The 19,468-nt window shown below is 41.9% G+C and overlaps 1 protein-coding gene across 1 annotated transcript in view; it reads left to right on the top strand.

Moving 5' to 3' along the window:
- Positions 1-18,222, top strand: part of LOC121577168 (zinc finger protein 536-like) — a gene marked incomplete at its 5' end in the record, with an annotated part of 31,061 nt that extends 12,839 nt beyond the window's left edge. The window contains one exon of the mRNA XM_041890941.2: positions 17,725-18,222. Within this exon, the coding sequence (XP_041746875.1) occupies positions 17,725-17,999 (275 nt within the window). The remainder of the gene's footprint in view (positions 1-17,724) is intronic.
- Between the last annotated feature and the right edge of the window lie 1,246 nt (positions 18,223-19,468).

The raw sequence follows: 19,468 nt of genomic DNA, 5'->3' as shown, positions 1-19,468 counted from the left end.
AGTCCCTCCTGCAGCAAAGCACCCCCACAGCATGATGCTGCCATCCCCGTGCTTCACGGTTGGGATGGTGATCTTCGGCTTGCAACAACCCCCTTTTTCCTCCAAACATAACAATGGTCATTATGGCCAAACAGTTCTATTTTTGTTTCATCAGACCAGAGGACATTTCTCCAAAAAGTACGATCTTTGTCCCCATGTGCAGTTGCAAACCGTAGTTGATTTGCACTTTCGCACCAAAGTATGTTCATCTCTAGGAGACAGAACCCTTCCTGAGCGGTATAATGGCTGTGTGGTCCCATGGTGTTTATACTTGCGTACTATTGTTTGTACAGATGAACGTGGTACCTTCAGGCGTTTGGAAATTGCTCCCAAGGATGAACCAGACTTGTGGAGGTCTACAATTTTATTTCTGAGGTCTTGGCTGATTTATTTTGATTTACCCATGATGTCAAGCAAAGAGGCACTGCGTTTGAAGGTAGGCCTTGAAATACATCCATAGGTACACCACCAATTGACTCAAATGATGTCAATTAGCCTATCAGAAGCTTCTAATGCCATGACATCATTTTCTGGAATTTTCCAAGCTGTTTAAAGGCACAGTCAACTTAGTGTATGTAAACTTCTGACCCACTGGAATTGTGATACAGTGAATTATAAGTGAAATAATCTGTCTGTAAACAATTGTTGGAAAAATGACTTGTGTCATGCACAAAGTAGATGTCCTAACCGACTTGCCAAAACTATAGTTTGTTAATAAGAAATTGGTGGAGTGGTTGAAAAACGAGTTTTAATGACTCCAACCTAAGTGTATGTAAACTTCCGATTTCAACTGTATTCTGTAGGAGGGGTTAATATGAATTTAAAATAATTATACATGATTTATATGAATCGGGTCATGAACATATGGACTTCGAAATGAACAAGAGAGAGGTTAAATGTAGGTCTGGCATAAGCTTATTCCCACACTTTACAATAACTCTGTTGCAGTGGTCTTAGATAGTCTCCGTATAGGCTATTCCCTCCATCGCGACACTGCCGCCCAGTTGAAGAGCTTGTGATCTTCATGCAGCACCACAGCACCATGCGCCTTTGGAAAAGCACCCCTCAGCCTCAGAAGATGCCCTTCTGGAGGCATGCAGCCATAGAGTCATTTTGCCTACAGTACTAGCCAAATAAAGTACAAAACATGCATGATGCGTGCAACTCGTCATTCCAACATATTTAAGCATTTAATTCATCCTTCATTCAGTTCAGTCAGTCAGTATGTCATCCATTCAGTTATTTGTCTGAGTTGCAATAGGAACTAAATCAAAGAGAATAGAACAGTCTTATCCATTTTTTTATTGAAATCCATGTGTGTATTTAAAATTATCTAAAGTTTCCAAAGTTCTTTAGACTATCACTTTATTAATTCAATGTTTAATTTAGGCCTATCCAAAAAAAATAGGCCTTCAATTTGTAGACATTGCAATTCAGGCTATCATTTTGGGTACTGGTGTCTAGCAGAATTATTTTAGAACTCTATTTGTGTTTTATATTTGTTTTTATTCCTTAGCTCACAGGCCTCTAAATATAGCCTCTAAATATTTTTGGTACAAAATAGTTGAAGAAGCATGTGCAGTGGCTGATAGGGAAAACAGATCTGTCAATGAATAGGCTATAGATAGCCTTGACCATTTGGGACCCCTTGGCTATTTTGCTCAGGACAGGTTATAGCCAAGACTTAATCAATATTTAGTTTTGTCACATTTATTGATATGGATATACAGCGCCTTGCAAAAGTATTCATCCCCCTTGGCGTTTTTCCTATTTTGTTGCGTTACAACCTGTAATTTGAATGGATTTTTATTTGGATTCCATGTAATGGACATACACAAAATAGTCAAAATTGGTGAAGTGAAATGAAAACAATAACTTGTTAAAAAATAAATTACGGAAAGGTGCATATGTATTCACCCCCTTTGCTATGAAGCCCCTAAATAAGATCTGGTGCAACCAATTACCTTCAGAAGTCACATAATTAATAATGTTCACCTGTGTGCAATCTAAGTGTCACATGATCTGTCACATGATCTCAGTATATATACACCTGTTCTGAAAGGCCCCAGAGTCTGCAACACCATTAAGCAAAGGGAACCACCAAGCAAGCGGCACCATGAAGACGAAGGAGCTCTCCAAACAGGTCAGGGACAAAGTTGTGGAGAAGTACAGATCAGGGTTGGGTTTATAAAAAAATATCAGAAACTTTGAACATCCCACGGAGCACCATTAAATCCATTATTAAAAAATTGAAAGAATATGGCACCACAACAAACCTGCCAAGAGAGGGCCGCCCACCAAAACTCACGGACCAGGCAAGGAGGGCATTAATCAGAGAGGCAACAAAGAGATCAAAGATAACCCTGAAGGAGCTGCAAAGCTCCACAGCAGAGATTGGAGTATCTGTCCATAGGACCACATTAAGCCGTACACTCCACAGAGCTGGGCTTTATGGAAGAGTGGCCAGAAAAAAGCCATTGCTTAAAGAAATAAATAAGTAAACACACTTGGTGTTTGCCAAAAGCCATGTGGGAGACTCCCCAAACATATGGAAGAAGGTACACTGGTCAGATGAGACTAAAATTGAGCTTTTTGGCCATCAAGGAAAACGCTATGTCTGACGCAAACCCAACACCTCTCATCACCCTGAGAACACCATCCCCACAGTGAAGCATCATCGGCAGGGACTGGGAAACTGGTCAGAATTGAAGGAATGATGGATGGCGCTAAATACAGGGAAATTCTTGAGGAAAACCTGTATCAGTCTTCCAGAGATTTGAGACTGGGACGTAGGTTCACCTTCCAGCAGGACAATGACCCTAAGCATACTGCTACAGCAACACTTGTGGTTTAAGGGGAAACACTTAAATGTCTTGGAATGGCCTAGTCAAATCCCAGACCTCAATCCAATTGAGAATCTGTGGTATGATTTAAAGATTGCTGTACACCAGCGGAACCCATCCAACTTGAAGGAGCTGGAGCAGTTTTGCCTTGAAGAATGGGCAAAAATCCCAGTGGCTAGATGTGCCAAGCTTATAGAGACATACCCCAAGAGACTTGCAGCTGTAATTGCTGCAAAAGATGGCTCTACAAAGTATTGACTTTGGGGGGTTGAATAGTTATGCACGCTCAAGTTTTCTTGTTTGATTCACAATAACAAATATTTTGCATCTTCAAAGTGGTAGGCATGTTGTGTAAATCAAATGATACAAACCCCCAAAAAATCCATTTTAATTCCAGGTTGTAAGGCAACAAAATAGGAAAAATGCCAAGGGGGGTGAATACTTTCGCAAGCCACTGTAGCCTCTGCATGATGGGGTTGTGCAACGCAAACTGCTATAACAAGCCTACATACAGAGTGGAATTCACTAATACAACAGTCAAAATGCGTAATATAAGGCCTACAGTCCGTGCTCCCAAGTACTGGAAAAAGTGTGATTCATTAGGTGACATGATCACCACAGTAGCACCACGTGGCTATAAAAAATACATTATGCAATTATATGGCTATTAAATAACACACAACAGCATTGCATATTTAGATAGTGGAATAGGCCTAAATCATATTTACTTTCTATTTTGCAGCTCAAGCGGTTATTCTAGACAAGGCTCTTCTGTGTCTTTATAATTCTCACACAAGTCATTTGCTGAAGGCCCAAGCCTATACTACACCATCTACTAGTATAATGTCGTTATTGAATGCAGTTCTAAAACAAGCTCTTGACTTTTATTTTGGAAATTAAACCGGAAGCTGCAAAGCAACTCTAACGTCTGGGCTAGAGTTGCTTGATTGACTAGCTAACTTCGACTAGCTACAGTGGGGAGAACAAGTATTTGATACACTGCCGATTTTGCAGGTTTTCCTACTTACAAAGCATGTAGTGGTCTGTAATTTTTATCATAGGTACACTTCAACTGTGAGAGACGAAATCTAAAACAAAAATCCAGAAAATCTCATTGTATGATTTTTAAGTAATTAATTTGCATTTTATTGCATGACATAAGTATTTGATCACCTACCAACCAGTAAGCATTCCGGCTCTCACAGACCTGTTAGTTTTTCTTTAAGAAGCCCTCCTGTTCTCCACTCATTACCTGTATTAACTGCACCTGTTTGAACTTGTTACCTGTATAAAAGACACCTGTCAACACAATCAATCAAACAGACTCCAACCTCTCCACAATGGCCAAGACCAGAGAGCTGTGTAAGGACATCAGGGATAAAATTGTAGACCTGCACAAGGCTGGGATGGGCTACAGGACAATAGGCAAGCAGCTTGGTGAGAAGGCAACAACTGTTGGCGCAATTATTAGAAAATTGAAGAAGTTCAAGATGACGGTCAATCACCCTTGGTCTGGGGCTCCATGCAAGATCTCACCTCGTGGGGCATCAATGATCATGAGGAAGGTGAGGGATCAGCCCAGAACTACATGGCAGGACCTGGTCAATGACCTGAAGAGAGCTGGGACCACAGTCTCAAAGAAAACCATTAGTAACACACTACGCCGTCACGGATTAAAATCCTGCAGCGCACACAAGGTCCCCCTGCTCAAGCCAGCGCATGTCCAGGCCCGTCTGAAGTTTGCCAATGACCATCTGGATGATCCAGAGGAGGAATGGGAGAAGGTCATGTGGTCTGATGAGACAAAAATAGAGCTTTTTGGTCTAAACTCCACTTGCCAAGTTTGGAGGAAGAAGAAGGATGAGTACAACCCCAAGAACACCATCCCAACCGTGAAGCATGGAGGTGGAAACATCATTCTTTGGGGATGCTTTTCTGCAAAGGGGACAGGACGACTGCACCGTATTGAGGGGAGGATGGATGGGGCCATGTATCGCGAGATCTTGGTCAACAACCTCCTTCCCTCAGTAAGAGCATTGAAGATGGGTCGTGGCTGGGTCTTCCAGCATGACAACGACCCGAAACACACAGCCAGGGCAACTAAGGAGTGGCTCCGTAAGAAGCATCTCAAGGTCCTGGAGTGGCCTAGCCAGTCTCCAGACTTGAACCCAATAGAAAATCTTTGGAGGGAGCTGAAAGTCTGTATTGCCCAGCGACAGCCCCGAAACCTGAAAGATCTGGAGAAGGTCTGTATGGAGGAGTGGGCCAAAATCCCTGCTGCAGTGTGTGCAAACCTGGTCAAGACCTACAGGAAACGTATGATCTCTGTAATTGCAAACAAAGGTTTCTGTACCAAATATTAAGTTCTGCTTTTCTGATGTATCAAATACTTATGTCATGCAATAAAATGCAAATGAATTACTTAAAAATCATACAATGTGATATTCAGGATTTTTGTTTTAGATTCCGTCTCTCACAGTTGAAGTGTACCTATGATAAAAAAATACAGACCTCTACATGCTTTATAAGTAGGAAAACCTGCATAATCGGCAGTGTATCAAATACTTGTTCTCCCCACTGTATATATTGTTGTTGATTTTTTATTTTTGTTGTTTATTTATTTTTATATGTGTTTTTTTGTAATTATTATTATTATTATTATTATTATTATTATTATTAACTAGACACCCTTTACCTTGATTACAGCTTTGCACACTCTTGGCATTCTCTCAACCAGCTTCATGAGGTAGTCACCTGGAATGCATTTCAATTAACAGGTGTGACTTCTTAAAAGTTAATTGGTGGAATTTCTTTCCTTCTTAATGTGTTTGAGCCAATCAGTTGTGTTGTGACAAGGTAGGGGGGTATACAGAAGATAGCGCTATTTAGTAACAGACCAAGTACATATTATGGCAAGAATAGCTCAAATAAGCAAAGAGAAACGACAGTCCATCATTACTTTAAGACATGAAGGTCAGTCAATACGGAACATTTCAAGAACTTTGAACGTTTATTCAAGTGCAGTCACAAAAACCATCAAGCGCTATGATGAAACTGGCTCTCATGAGGACCACCACAGGCATGGAAGACCCAGAGTTACCTCTGCTGCAGAGGATAAGTTCATTAGAGTTACCAGCCTCATAAATTCCAGCCCAAATAAATGCTTCACAGAGTTCAAGTCACAGACACATCTCAACATCAAGTGTTCAGAGGGGACTGTGTGAATCAGGCCTTCATGGTTGGATTGCTGCAAAGAAACCACTACTAAAGGACACCAATAAGAAGAAGAGACCTGCTTGGGCCAAGAAACACGACAATTGACATTAGACCGGTGGAAATTTGTCCATTGGTTTGGAGTCCAAATTGGAGATGTTTTGTTCCAGCAGCCGTGTCTTTGTGAGACGCGGTGTGGGTGAACGCATGTGTATTTTCCACTGTAAAGCATGGAGGAGGAGGTGTTATGGTGTAGGGGTGCTTTGCTGGTGACACTGTCTGTGATTTATTTAGAATTCAAGGCACACTTAACCAGCATGGCTACCACAGCATTCTGCAGCGATACGCCATCCCATCTGGTTTGGGCTTAGTGGGACTATCATTTGTTTTTCAACAGGACAATGATCCAACACACCTCCAGGCTGTGTAAGGGCTATTTTACCAAGAAGGAGAGTGATGGAGTGCTGCATCAGATGACCTGGCCTCCACAATCCCCCGACCTCAACCCAATTGAGATGGTTTGGGATGAGTCGGACGGCAGAGTGAAGGAAAAGCAGCCAACAAGTGCTAAGCCTATGTGGAAACTCCTTCAAGACTGTCGGAAAATAATTCCAGGTGAAGCTGGTTGAGAGAATACCAAGAGTGTGCAAAGCTGTCATCAAGGCAAAGGGTGGCTATTTGAATACACCTGAATCTAAGACCATCACTGCCATTGGAAGGAAGGATGTTTCTTGGTCCTTGACAGTTCTTTGCTCACAATGCTGATGTGGCTGGATTATTCTTTGTATTGCTAAATTCATTTGAAAAAACGGATTGATGGACCTTAATGATAGGTTGACATCCTGGGGTGCCCTGCCCTGAAAATGAAATACAGAAATATCAAATTTACATAAGTATTTACACACCCCTGAGTAAATACTGTGACTCTTTCTGGGTAAGTCTCTAAGAGCTTTGCACACCTGGATTGTACAACATTTGCCCATTATTATTTTTACAATTCTTCAAGCTCTGTCAAGTTGGTTGTTGATCATTGCTAGACAGCCATTTTCAAGTCTTGCCATAGATTTTCAAACCGACTTACAGTTTTTTTCAATTGCTAACAAGCATCGCTCAATACTGAAGCCACTTTTTCAAAACTCTTTACACAGTCTGCATTACCAACATGCATCTTGGCCTAACAGTTACTCTCACCTCCAAAACTCACTCAAACCACCAAAACACTTCATTCATGTCTCAAAATAAGCTTGTTTGACCATAACACTGGCAACAATTCTCACTCAGAAAGCATACATTGTCACTCATAACACACTGACCTAAAAAACACTAACAACAGGGAGCCTTACATGAATGATTAACTTTCCTCTTTGAAGTTTGAAGGATTTTTCACATAAATCAGTATTTCATTATAGAATAAGAATAACACCTTTTCACTTTATTGACTGTACTAAAGTATATGTAACAAGAATTATTCAGAAATGCAACAATTTGCTTCAATAGCCTTTATTTTTTCTATATCTTTGCATATAATAATTTACTTGTGAAATATAAAAAGTTGAAACAAAAAACAAAATCCTGAAATTCCAGGGCTGCAATAATAATTACAAAAAAAACATCAACACCATGTATAGTATAATCACTCATACTGTAGAGTACTGTGACGGTTCTAGTTCTCCCTCTCTCCTGCATTTGGCCACTAGTTCTCATCAACATCACATCTTATTTCTTCTCTGGCGATGCATCTTGGAAAGTATCTTATGGAATGTCTAATCCAACCCTGGCAGTCTTCAGGAGAAGTGTCTCCACACCCCGCATTCATGGCATCCAGTAAGGACATCTGGTCATGTGGATGGTGGTCATAAACCTTCCACCTCCATGCAGAGAAAAACTCCTCTATGGGGTTTAGGAAGGGGGGAGTATGGAGGCAGGAATAGTACTGACATCCTGGGATGTGCAGCAAACCTGTGACTGCAGCAGAGTGATGGAACGCCACATTATCCTACACAACAACGAAGGTAGGGGAGTTTCTTGCCCCTCTCTCCTCCGCCGGCACAAGTCGATTATGCAGGTCATCCAGAAAAGAAATGAGCCTCTCTGTATTGTAGGGGCCAATGAGTGGTTTGTGTAACAGCAAACCATCATTGGACAGTGCTGCACACATTGTGATGTTAGCTCCTCTCTGGCCTGGGACATCCACGGTTGCTCTCTGTCCAATCACATTTCTTCCCCTGCGGCGTGTTTTTGAAAGCTTCATCCACAAAGATGAATGTATGTGCAGTTTGCCAGGCTTCCATCTCTATTACACTCTAAAAGACAGTAAATCCACAGTTTTATAGTACTTTACATTATGCATAGCTGTGTATGTACCCTGTTTGGTTATTGAACAGACATCTTACCTGGACATATTGATACCGGAGTTCTTTCACACGTTCACGGGTAAAGTGTATAACTGCTTCATCCTTATTTTAAGTTTCTCTAGGACTCTGGCAATTGTCGTTGTGCTGACCGTATTCACATTCCCAAAAGTGATATTGTCTGCCAGCACTCTGTCCCGAATTTCCTGCAGTTTTATTGCATTGTTGCCAATTACCATGTCAACAATGGCAATTTCCTGCGCATCTGATAATATTCTGGCTCTCCCTCCTGTGGGAGGCAACCTTTGGATACTACTGAAAAACACAAAACAATCAATATATTTCAAAATGTCAGTACATGTAAAAATGTGAACATACTGTATTGTACTGTAATATGTAGTTCAATTATCATTGAAGGATGCACATCTCATCTGTTGTTTTGCCAGATAAACATTTTTGCTAAAATTATTATTATATTATTGATCGATTGACTATGACTTTTCAAATCACCCAGTAGTGCTATCTGCAGAGTTAGCTCCAGGTAAATGTTGCACTTCTTCAACCATTCCTGGACCTGTGACCAAAAACAAGCTACATATGGACAGTACCAGAACAAATGATCTAATGAATCTGCAGAGCTGGGATGGTTGTATCTCCCATATATACAGTGCCTTCGGAAAGTATTCAGACCCTTTGACTTTTTCCACATTTTGATACGTTACAGCCTTATTCTAAAATGGATATCTTTTTTAAACTCAGCAATCTACACACAATACCCTATAATGACAAAGCGAAAACAGGTTTTTTGAAATTTATGCAAATGTTTTAAAAATAAAAAACAGAAATACCTTATTTACATAAGTATTCAGACCCTTTGCTATGAGACTCGAAATTGAGCTCAGGTACATCCTGTTTCCATTGATCATCATTGAGATGTTTCTACAACTTGATTGGAGTCCACCTGTGGTAAATTCAATTGATTGGACATGATTTGGAAAGACACACCCCTGCCTATATAAGGTCCCATAGTTGACAGTGCATGTCAGAGCAAAAACCAAGCCATGAGGTCGAAGGAATTGTCCGTAGAGCTCCGGGACAGGATTGTGTCGAGGCACAGATCTGGGGAAGGGTACCAAAACATTTCTACAGCATTGAAGGTCCTCAAGAACACAGTGGCCTCCATCATTCTTAAATGGAAGACGTTTGGAACCACCAAGACTCTTCCTAGAGCTGGCCGCCTGGCCAAACTGAGCAATCGGGGGAGAAGGGCCTTGGTCAGGGAGGTGACCAAGAACCCGATGGTCACTCTGACAGAGCTCTAGAGTTCCTCTGTGGAGATGGGAGAACCTTTCAGAAGGACAACCATCTCTGCAGCACTCCACCAATCAGGCCTTTATGGTAGAGTGGCCAGACAGAAGCCACTCCTCAGTAAAAGGCACATGACAGCCCGCTTGGAGTTTGCTAAAAGGCACCTAAAGACTCTCAGACCATGAGAAACACGATTCTCTGGTCTGATGAAACCAAGATTGAACTCTTTGGCCTGAATGCCAAGCATCACGTCTGGAGGAAACCTGGCATCCTTCCCTACGGTGAAGCATGGTGGTGGCAGCATCATGCTGTGGGGATGTTTTTCAACGGCAGGGACTGGGAGACTAGTCAGGATTGAGGCAAAGATGAACGGAGCAAAGTACAGAGAGATCCTTGATGAAAACCTGCTCCAGAGCGCTGAGGACCTCAGACTGGGGCGAAGGTTCAGCTTCCAACAGCACACAACCCTAAGCACACAGCCAAGAAAATGCAGGAGTGGTTTCGGGACAAGTCTCTGAATGTCCTTGAGTGGCCCAGCCAGAGCCTGGACTTGAACCCGATCGAACATCTCTGGAGAGACCTGAAAATAGCTTTGCAGCAACGCTTCCCCATCCAACCTGACAGAGCTTGAGAGGATCTGCAGAGAAGAATGGGAGAAACTCTGAGGCTGTAATCGCTGCCAAAGGTGCTTCAACAAAGTACTGAGTAAAGGGTCTGAATACTTATGTAAATGTGATATTTTAGATTTTTATTTTTAATACATTTGCCAACATTTCTAAAAACCTGTTTTTGCTTTGTCGTTATGGGGAATTGTGTGTAGATTGATGGGGGGAGGTGTGGGGTAAATAACTTAATCCATTTTTGAATAAGGCTGTAACGTAACAAAATGTGGAAAAAGTGAAGGGGTCTGAATGCTTTCCGAATGCACTGTATAACATTCTATTGCAATAATTTTTATATATTTTGAATCCGGCTTTGTTTTATGTATCAGTTCATAAACCATGTGCCATGGAATCGGTACATCGAAAATCTCTTCCCAACTATTTTGCAATTTATATGGCACAGTTGTCAATTTTTTGGTCCTTAAATGAAACTGGTATACTTTTTTATTTATCATTTTCTTTAACCAATTTTGTGGTAATGCTGCAATTAGTTGATTGTAATTTTGGGTTGAGCAGACATTTCCATATGTTTTTGTTAGCTGCATGTGTGACATAACTCCACCAGTCCTATTTATGATATAATTTACCAAGATTATACCTTTTTTAAACATTCTTTAGAAATGTTTTGATATTTTTAAATCAATTAGTATATTTGAGTTTAACCACAATATTTGTTGTATTATTTGTTCTGTCTTTTCTGTTGGATTAAACTGAAATTACAACCAACTTTCTATGGCTTGTTTTAAAAATAGCGATATTTTGGAGATTATTTAATTTTCAAATAACCAAAAGTGAGAGGTTGTAATCTGAATAAAGGGAAAAAGGCCATTCTTGAACATGTGGTGAGACATTCTTACTAATCTGCTAGAGAACCAGTTCGGATAACTTTTGTATGACTGAAGTCTTTAGTGAGAGGTCCAACGCTTTAATATTTAATCATTTCTGCCCTCCGAATTCATATTCATTATATAAACAGGCTTGTTTAAGTTTGTCTGGCTTGCTGTTCCAAATCAAATGGAATATCTTTTGCTCATTTATTTTTAAAAACAGGTCGCTAGGTGTTGGCAAGACCATAAGCAAATAGGTAAACTGGGATATGACTGAAGAGTTAATCAGGGTGATTTTTCCACAAATAGATAGGTATTTTCATTTCCATGGTAGCAAAATCGTATCTATTTTTGCTAACTTTCTAGAAAAATGTATTGTAGTGGCCTCCTGAGTGGCGCAGCAGTCTAAAGCACTGCATTGCAGTGTTGCGGCGTCACTACAGCCTGGGGTTCGATCCCAGGCTGTGTCATTATCGGCCGTGACTGGGAGTCCCATAGGGCGGCGCACAATTGGCCCAGCGTCGTCCGGGTTAGGGGAGGGTAGCGACTCCTTGTGGCAGGCCGGGCGCCTGCAGGCTGACTTCGGTCGTCAGTTGAATGACACATTGGTGCGAGCAGGTGTTACGAAGCGTGGTTTGGCGGGTCATGTTTCAGAGGACGCATGACTCGACCTTCGCCTCTCCTGAGCCCATTGGGGAGTTGCAGCGATGAGACGAGATCATAATCACGAGAAAGGGGGTAAAAATTACAACAATAAAAAAATATATATATTATAGTGAGATCATTTATTTCTTTCGGGATATGTATACCGAGTATGTCCACATCACCGTCGGACCATCTTATTGGTAAACTACATGGTAATGTAAATTTTTTATTTTTTAGTGATCCAAAACGTAATACATTTATCATAATTTGGTTGTAATCCAGGGAGGTTAGATAAAGTATCTAGATCCTATATGAGGCTGTGGAGGGCTCCAAATTGTTGATTTAAAACATTTACATTTTAGTCATTTAGCAGATGCTCTTATCCAGAGCGACTTACAGGAGCAATTAGGGTTAAGTGCCTTGCTCAAGGGCACATCAACAGATTTTTCACCTAGTCGGCTCGGGGATTAGAACCAGCGACCTTTCGGTTACTGGCACAATGCTCTTAACCACTAAGCTACCTGCCGCCTAGAGAAGAAAGCATGAATCATCAGTGTACAATGACACCTTTGTTTTTAAGCCCTTGATTTCTAACCCCTTGATCTGATTTTAATAGCTAACATTTCGATGGCCATAATAAATAGATATGCCGATAGTGGACAACCTTGGTTTACTCCTCTTGACAGTTTAAAACTTTCTGAGAAGTAGCCAATATTTACTATTTTACACCTAGGGTTACTATCCATAACTTTAATCAATTTTATAAGAGATTATCCAAAATTGAAATATTCCAGGCATTTATATATACATTCCAGTCATACTTTATTGAAATGATTTCAAAAACAGCTTTTCTATCGCTGGATTCAAACATACAACCTTTGGCACCAGTGCTCACTGTTGCCCCTAGTGGCCGGTTTCCACATGATCTCCTGACATCGTCAGACATGAATGGACATCGAATACTGACTTGTATCACGGGTGACCTGGCTGCTCTAACTACAAAAAACAAGCAGGTGGCCAGTCAGACATTGTTCTCATCACACCAACTGCTTCTGCCTGCCCTGTTTGCAATATTAGTACCTGCCTCCTATCCCTATGTCCCCGTACTGTACGTCAAGGTCTAGTCACTCTGTGACATATTGCAGGGCACCGTGGACATGGAGTGATTTGCGATGTGTGTGCGATGACAGTTCAGGTCGGACACAGTGTGCCAACAGTGGTAATTGGCCAGATGGTGACCTCTGGATGAATCTGTCTGCATCCTCATTAGTTTCTTATAGAGTCCTCCCTCATGGTTTATGTCCTGTCACTGCATCGCCAAACTATGGCCACTAGATGGCGATATAATCCACTTATTTTGCAGTTACATCAGCGCATATTGCTGTGGTTACATGTTTACTTTGCTCAAGGCATCATGCCATGTTAGGAAATATTTACACATTAGTTCACTGTCCATTGCTATTTAATGTGTCAGTAGATAATGCAGTATATAAGGAATGTTTTTGACAAAGGAGTTTCATCCTATATGAGAGAATAGTAACTCTAGCCTACCACCTCCTCCACATATGGGAGACATCAGATTGGGCCTCCCAACACATGAGGCCTGGTGAATATGAGTAGATTGATTCAGAGCGGATTATCTAAGACTGAAAGAAAGAAAAGACCTGATTTGAAAGAGTCATTATCTCATTGTCTGCCGGGTGTAAACCCTCTACTGAAAGGATGACAGAGAGCGACAGAGAAAGACAGAGTGAGAAGGAGAGAGAGAGGGAGCATAGATGGAGATAGATGGAGAGACAGAGAGGTGAAAGAAGAAGGCTAGTGTGGCTGTCTGTGAGCAGATGTCGTTTGAGGGCAGAGAGAGGGCAGGCAGAGCAGGCTGCCTTTGTGACTGGGTCTCCCCATAGAGATAGTGAAGGGTGGAGTGCTGGGAATGATGTGCAGTCATCACTCACTGTCTGTGTGCCATCAGAGCTCAGCACTGTGTCATCCGTCACCATTCAGCTCCTCTGGCCCCCACAGCCCCGCCACTGTCATCATGGTCATTATCTCTGCCTGCAACACACACACACACACACACACACACACACACACACACACACACACACACACACACTTTTCTCCCTCCCATTCTCCCATCCTTTATTGTTTCCTGGTAAATGTGTGTGTGATCTGGTCTGGTCTCAGGCTGGTGTTTAGCCTATGAATGGATGATCATGTGCTGGGGAGATGGATGGCTCTGGCCTCAGTCCTGTCTCCTCTAATTGTAAAATATTAGTTACATTAGACTGTGGCCTGTGATTAATGGAACTTATTTGGAGGTTGCCCTGTCCTGGACCTCCCCTCTCCTCCAGTGGGAGGGAGATACCAGGAAGAAAGAATGTACGAGACAGGAAGAGGAGAGAGAAAGAGGGGAGAGATAGGGCAAGCACTATACGTGTACAGATAAGACTTGCTTTATATTATCTTATTTGCTGATGTTGCTTAATGTGGAACATAAAAAAAATGCTTGCATTTTGTAATGGTTTTAAGAAAAAAGTACATTTAGTAGTAATTTGATTTCCTTAAACTATTTATTACATCCCTGAACTGCTAAGTCAGTCTTGCCAAGTCAGGGTTTAAATGTTTTTGTTTTCTTCTTCCAATACAATGGTAAAGCTTTTATATGGGTAAAGTAATGGACAGTGGGGAAAAAAAGTATTTAGTCAGCCACCAATTGTGCAAGTTCTCCCACTTAAAAAGATGAGAGAGGCCTGTAATTTTCATCATAGGTACACGTCAACTATGACAGACAAATTGAGAAAAAAAATCCAGAAAATCCCATTGTAGGATTTTTAATGAATTTATTTGCAAATGATGGTGGAAAATAAGTATTTGGTCACCTACAAACAAGCAAGATTTCTGGCTCTCACAGACCTGTAACTTCTTCTTTAAGAGGCTCCTCTGTCCTCCACTCGTTACCTGTATTAATGGCACCTGTTTGAACTTGTTATCAGTATAAAAGACACCTGTCCACAACCTCAAGCAGTCACACTCCAAACTCCACAATGGCCAAGACCAAAGAGCTGTCAAAGGACACCAAAAACAAAATTGTAGACCTGCACCAGGCTGGGAAGACTGAATCTGCAATAGGTAAGCAGCTTGGTTTGAAGAAATCAACTGTGGGAGCAATTATTAGGAAATGGAAGACATACAAGACCACTGATAATCTCCCTCGATCTGGGGCTCCACGCAAGATCTCACCCCGTGGGGTCAAAATGATCACAAGAACGGTGAGCAAAAATCCCAGAACCACACGGGGGGACCTAGTGAATGACCTGCAGAGAGCTGGGACCAAAGTAACAAAGCCTACCATCAGTAACACACTACGCCACCAGGGACTCAAATCCTGCAGTGCCAGACGTGTCCCCCTGCTTAAGCCAGTACATGTCCAGGCCCGTCTGAAGTGCATTAGGATGATCCAGAAGAGGATTGGGAGAATGTCATATGGTCAGATGAAACCAAAATATAACTTTTTGGTAAAAACTCAACTCGTCATGTTTGGAGGACAAAGAATGCTGAGTTGCATCCAAAGAACACCATACCTACTGTGAAGCATGGGGTTGGAAACATCATGCTTTGGGGCTGTTTTTCTGCAAAGGGACCAGGACGACTGATCCGTGTAAAGGAAAGAATGAATGGGGCCATGTATCGTGAGATTTTGAGTGAAACCCTCCTTCCATCAGCAAGGGCATTGAAGATGAAACGTGGCTGGGTCTTTCAGCATGACAATGATCCCAAACACACCGCCCGGGCAACGAAGGAGTGGCTTCGTAAGAAGCATTTCAAGGTCCTGGAGTGGCTTAGCCAGTCTCCAGATCTCAACCCCATAGAAAATCTTTGGAGGGAGTTGAAAGTCTGTGTTGCCCAGCGACAGCCCCAAAACATCACTGCTCTAGAGGAGATCTGCATGGAGGAATGGGCCAAAATACCAGCAACAGTGTGTGAAAACCTTATGAAGACTTACAGAAAACGTTTGACCTGTGTCATTGCCAACAAAGGGTATATAACAAAGTATTGAGAAACTTTTGTTATTGACCAAATACTTATTTTCCACCATCATATGCCAATAAATTCATAAAAAATCCTACAATGTGATTTTCTGGAATTTTTTTCTAATTTTGTCTGTCATAGTTGACGTGTACCTATGATGAAAATCACAGGCCTCTCTCATCTTTTTAAGTGGGAGAACTTGCACAATTGGTGGCTGACTAAATACTTTTTTTTCCCCACTGTATATCTTAGCTCCCAGTGTCAATTAGACAGGTCAGTGATATTCAGACAGACAGGTCAGTGATATTCAGTCAGGCAGGTCAGTGATATTCAGACAGACAGGTCAGTGATATTCAGACAGACAGGTCAGTGATATTCAGACAGACAGGTCAGTGATATTTAGTCAGGCAGGTCAGTGGTATTCAGAGAGACAGGTCAGTGATATTCAGGCAGGCAGGTCAGTGATATTCAGACAGACAGGTCAGTGATATTCAGACAGACAGGTCAGTGATATTCAGACAGACAGGTCAGTGATATTCAGACAGACAGGTCAGTGATATTTAGTCAGGCAGGTCAGTGGTATTCAGAGAGACAGGTCAGTGATATTCAGGCAGGCAGGTCAGTGATATTCAGACAGACAGGTCAGTGATATTCAGACAGACAGGTCAATGATATTCAGACAGACAGGTCAGTGATATTTAGTCAGGCAGGTCAGTGATATTCAGACAGACAGTTCAGTGATATTCAGATGGACATGTCAGTGATATTCAGACAGACAGGTCAGTGATATTCAGAGGGCATTCAGATGTGTCACTCAGTCTCATTTCCTGTACTGCTGACTAAACGTGTCCTTTATGACCAGCAGGTTATTATACACCAACAGATGGAGCATTACCTTTTATTGCCCAACACCTTCTGTGGGCTTTTTACATTTTTCCCCAAAATGACTTTTTATGTAGATGTGAAAGAGAGCGTTCAGTTTCATAGCCTACAGGAGACGGGGGAGGAGGAAGAGAGAGGTTAAAAGGTTGTGGCAGCGTGTGTTTTGGGAAGTGATGTCATAGAGTTATTAGAAGGAAAGGAAGCATGTAGTGGTGAAGTAACAGTGCCTGAAATAGACATTGTGTTGGTGTAAAAGTAAAAACAGAGTATAATCCAGCAGAAATGTGTCAGATGAGATTCAATGCTTTGGTCTTGAAATTGGTGTAAAGTGCTTGTTTAAATAAGAAAGTACTGGAAGCAAGTAATAGAGGACATTGGTGTGTTATGGTCATTTGTCTCTAGACACATGACTATCTGAGAGAGAGAGGAGAGACAGACAGGAAGCTTTAGCAGGCCTTAGTGAAGCCAGCTGCAGACATCTGTCATTCCTCAGCCCAAATTGATCACCTTGTTGTTGCAGGAAATGCAAATGTGTAGTGTTTAAAGAGGTAGAGGTTTAAAAAGGCTTCTAAAGTTATTTCCACTTAAGAATTTCAGACTTGATTTCCCCTAACTAAAAATGTATCAAACCCTACACAAATGTCCATTAATTATAATCCACACAATATTTAGCATTTCCTGTTGCTGCAGGATTCTTTTCCTGCTGTGAGAAACTGGTAAAATTAAGAAACTACACCTGTAGCATGTAGTACTAGTCAGAGGTTGAATTACTGTATATGTGAAACACATGGGGATGGAGTTCCACTGCCGGTGTTATTATGATTTAGTCTACAATATTTTATGATTACCTGTAAAGAGTTGGCAGAAGTAAACACAATGAATGAGGTTAATTTGTCTAAAGCAATGCTTTCCTCTCTGCCAGGTGGGAAGCCTTTCCAGTGCAGGTACTGCCCCTACAGCGCTACCCAGAAGGGTAACCTGAAAACCCATGTCCTGTGTGTCCACCGCAGGCCCTTCGACAGCAGCCTGTACCCAGACAGACGCCTCCGACGGACCCATACCAACGCCCCTGTGACCCCCCGGGAAGGCTCCGTTGGTTCCTCCTACCTGCCCCAAAGCTTCATGGGCTTGGGAGACGCCCCTAGGCCTACACCCACTGTAAGAGATATTACCATGACATCACTGTGTGGGACTTGACATTGTTATTGAAACCGCATTAAAACATTTAGAAATCACTGATAAGTCGTTTAGTTTCACATGTGGAGGATGACAGACGGAGGATAGGGTTATGTTGTTGGAGATGGAGTTGGAAGAGATGAAGAACAAAAAAAAACTTGATGTACATTCCGGTGTGGACTTGGAAATATATTTATCTGTAAGAAACAAACTGCCTATAATAAAGTGTTTTGTGGTATGTGTAGCACAGAGAGATTGAGTACTTTTTACTTCATTTATACTCAATGTCATAACTTCCCCCAAGCTAAGCTCTTTCATGCAGTATAAATGTCTGTGTTTTTGTTAATATCTCATGATATGAGTTCTTCAGAACAGTTATCAGTCAGAATCCTATACCAGATGTTCAGGGTGTAATCATGGCAGATGTAATGGAGTAGAATGCTTCCATTTGTTCTCTATTCCACTCAGGGGGAAAGCCTCTCACACATATCATTATCTCCCATTAACTCCAATGCTTCATGCCTTCTTCTGTGGAACAATGCAACAATGCTCAATTAAGGGGAACCAAGGAAATGGAAAACTGCGTAGATTCATTGATGTCATGAATGCACTGAAATGCATTACAAATCAAAGATGATAACCATCCATAGGTGTATAGAGTATACAAAACATTAAGAACACCTGCTCGTTCCATGCCAGACTGCTGACCAGGTGAATCCAGGTGAAAGCTATATGATCCCTTATTGATGTCACTTGTTAAATCCACTTCAGTCAGTGTAGATGAAGGGGAGCAGACATGTTACAGAATGATTTTTAAGCCTAGAGACAATTGAGATCAGCAAAGACAAAACACACACACAGTAGTGGCTATCTACGGTAATGTTAGTATGATTCAGGCAGGTGGCAGCTCCACCGGTGTGCCAACATTCCGACTGTAGAACAAGAGCTCACCTTGGGCAGCTGTGTGTCTGCAGCTGGCCCGCAGTAACCACAGCGATGTGTTTGATTGACAGGTGGCCTGACAACTCCATTCAGCCAGCCACCTGTTAGTTGTCAATCAGGGCGGCCATCCCGGGGCTATTGACGGAGCTGTCAGCCTGGGTGAGACATGTCTATCGAAGTTCTCCTCTCCCGCTCTCCCTCACTGCCTGGGCAGCCTACGCTCTCCCCCTCCCTCACATTCACTTATTTCTTTCTTTTCCTTCCATTTCCCTTCTGAGACATGGGGGCAGCTTAATCCCCACAATTCCTTGGGTTTCGTCTGTCTGGGAAACGATCTGTGCTGGTATTGGAGGAGATCCCAACCACAGGGTTGGCCATCGCTGCATATGATAAGTATGACTTATTGCATATGATAAGTCCCTGTGAGGTTTGCTTGTGTACAGTATGAAGAAATTATTTGCGTCTATGTATTTAATGTTTGTGCTGTATGTTGTCATTGGTGATGCCTTGAATTCCCTCAAATCCGCTCCTCCTTCTCTTGTCCTGAA

Source organism: Coregonus clupeaformis, chromosome 11 (assembly GCF_020615455.1).
Source record: "Coregonus clupeaformis isolate EN_2021a chromosome 11, ASM2061545v1, whole genome shotgun sequence".
Lineage (NCBI taxonomy): Eukaryota > Metazoa > Chordata > Actinopteri > Salmoniformes > Salmonidae > Coregonus > Coregonus clupeaformis.
Note: the sequence above shows the minus strand (reverse complement) of the source record. Positions and strands in the feature narration are given on the sequence as shown.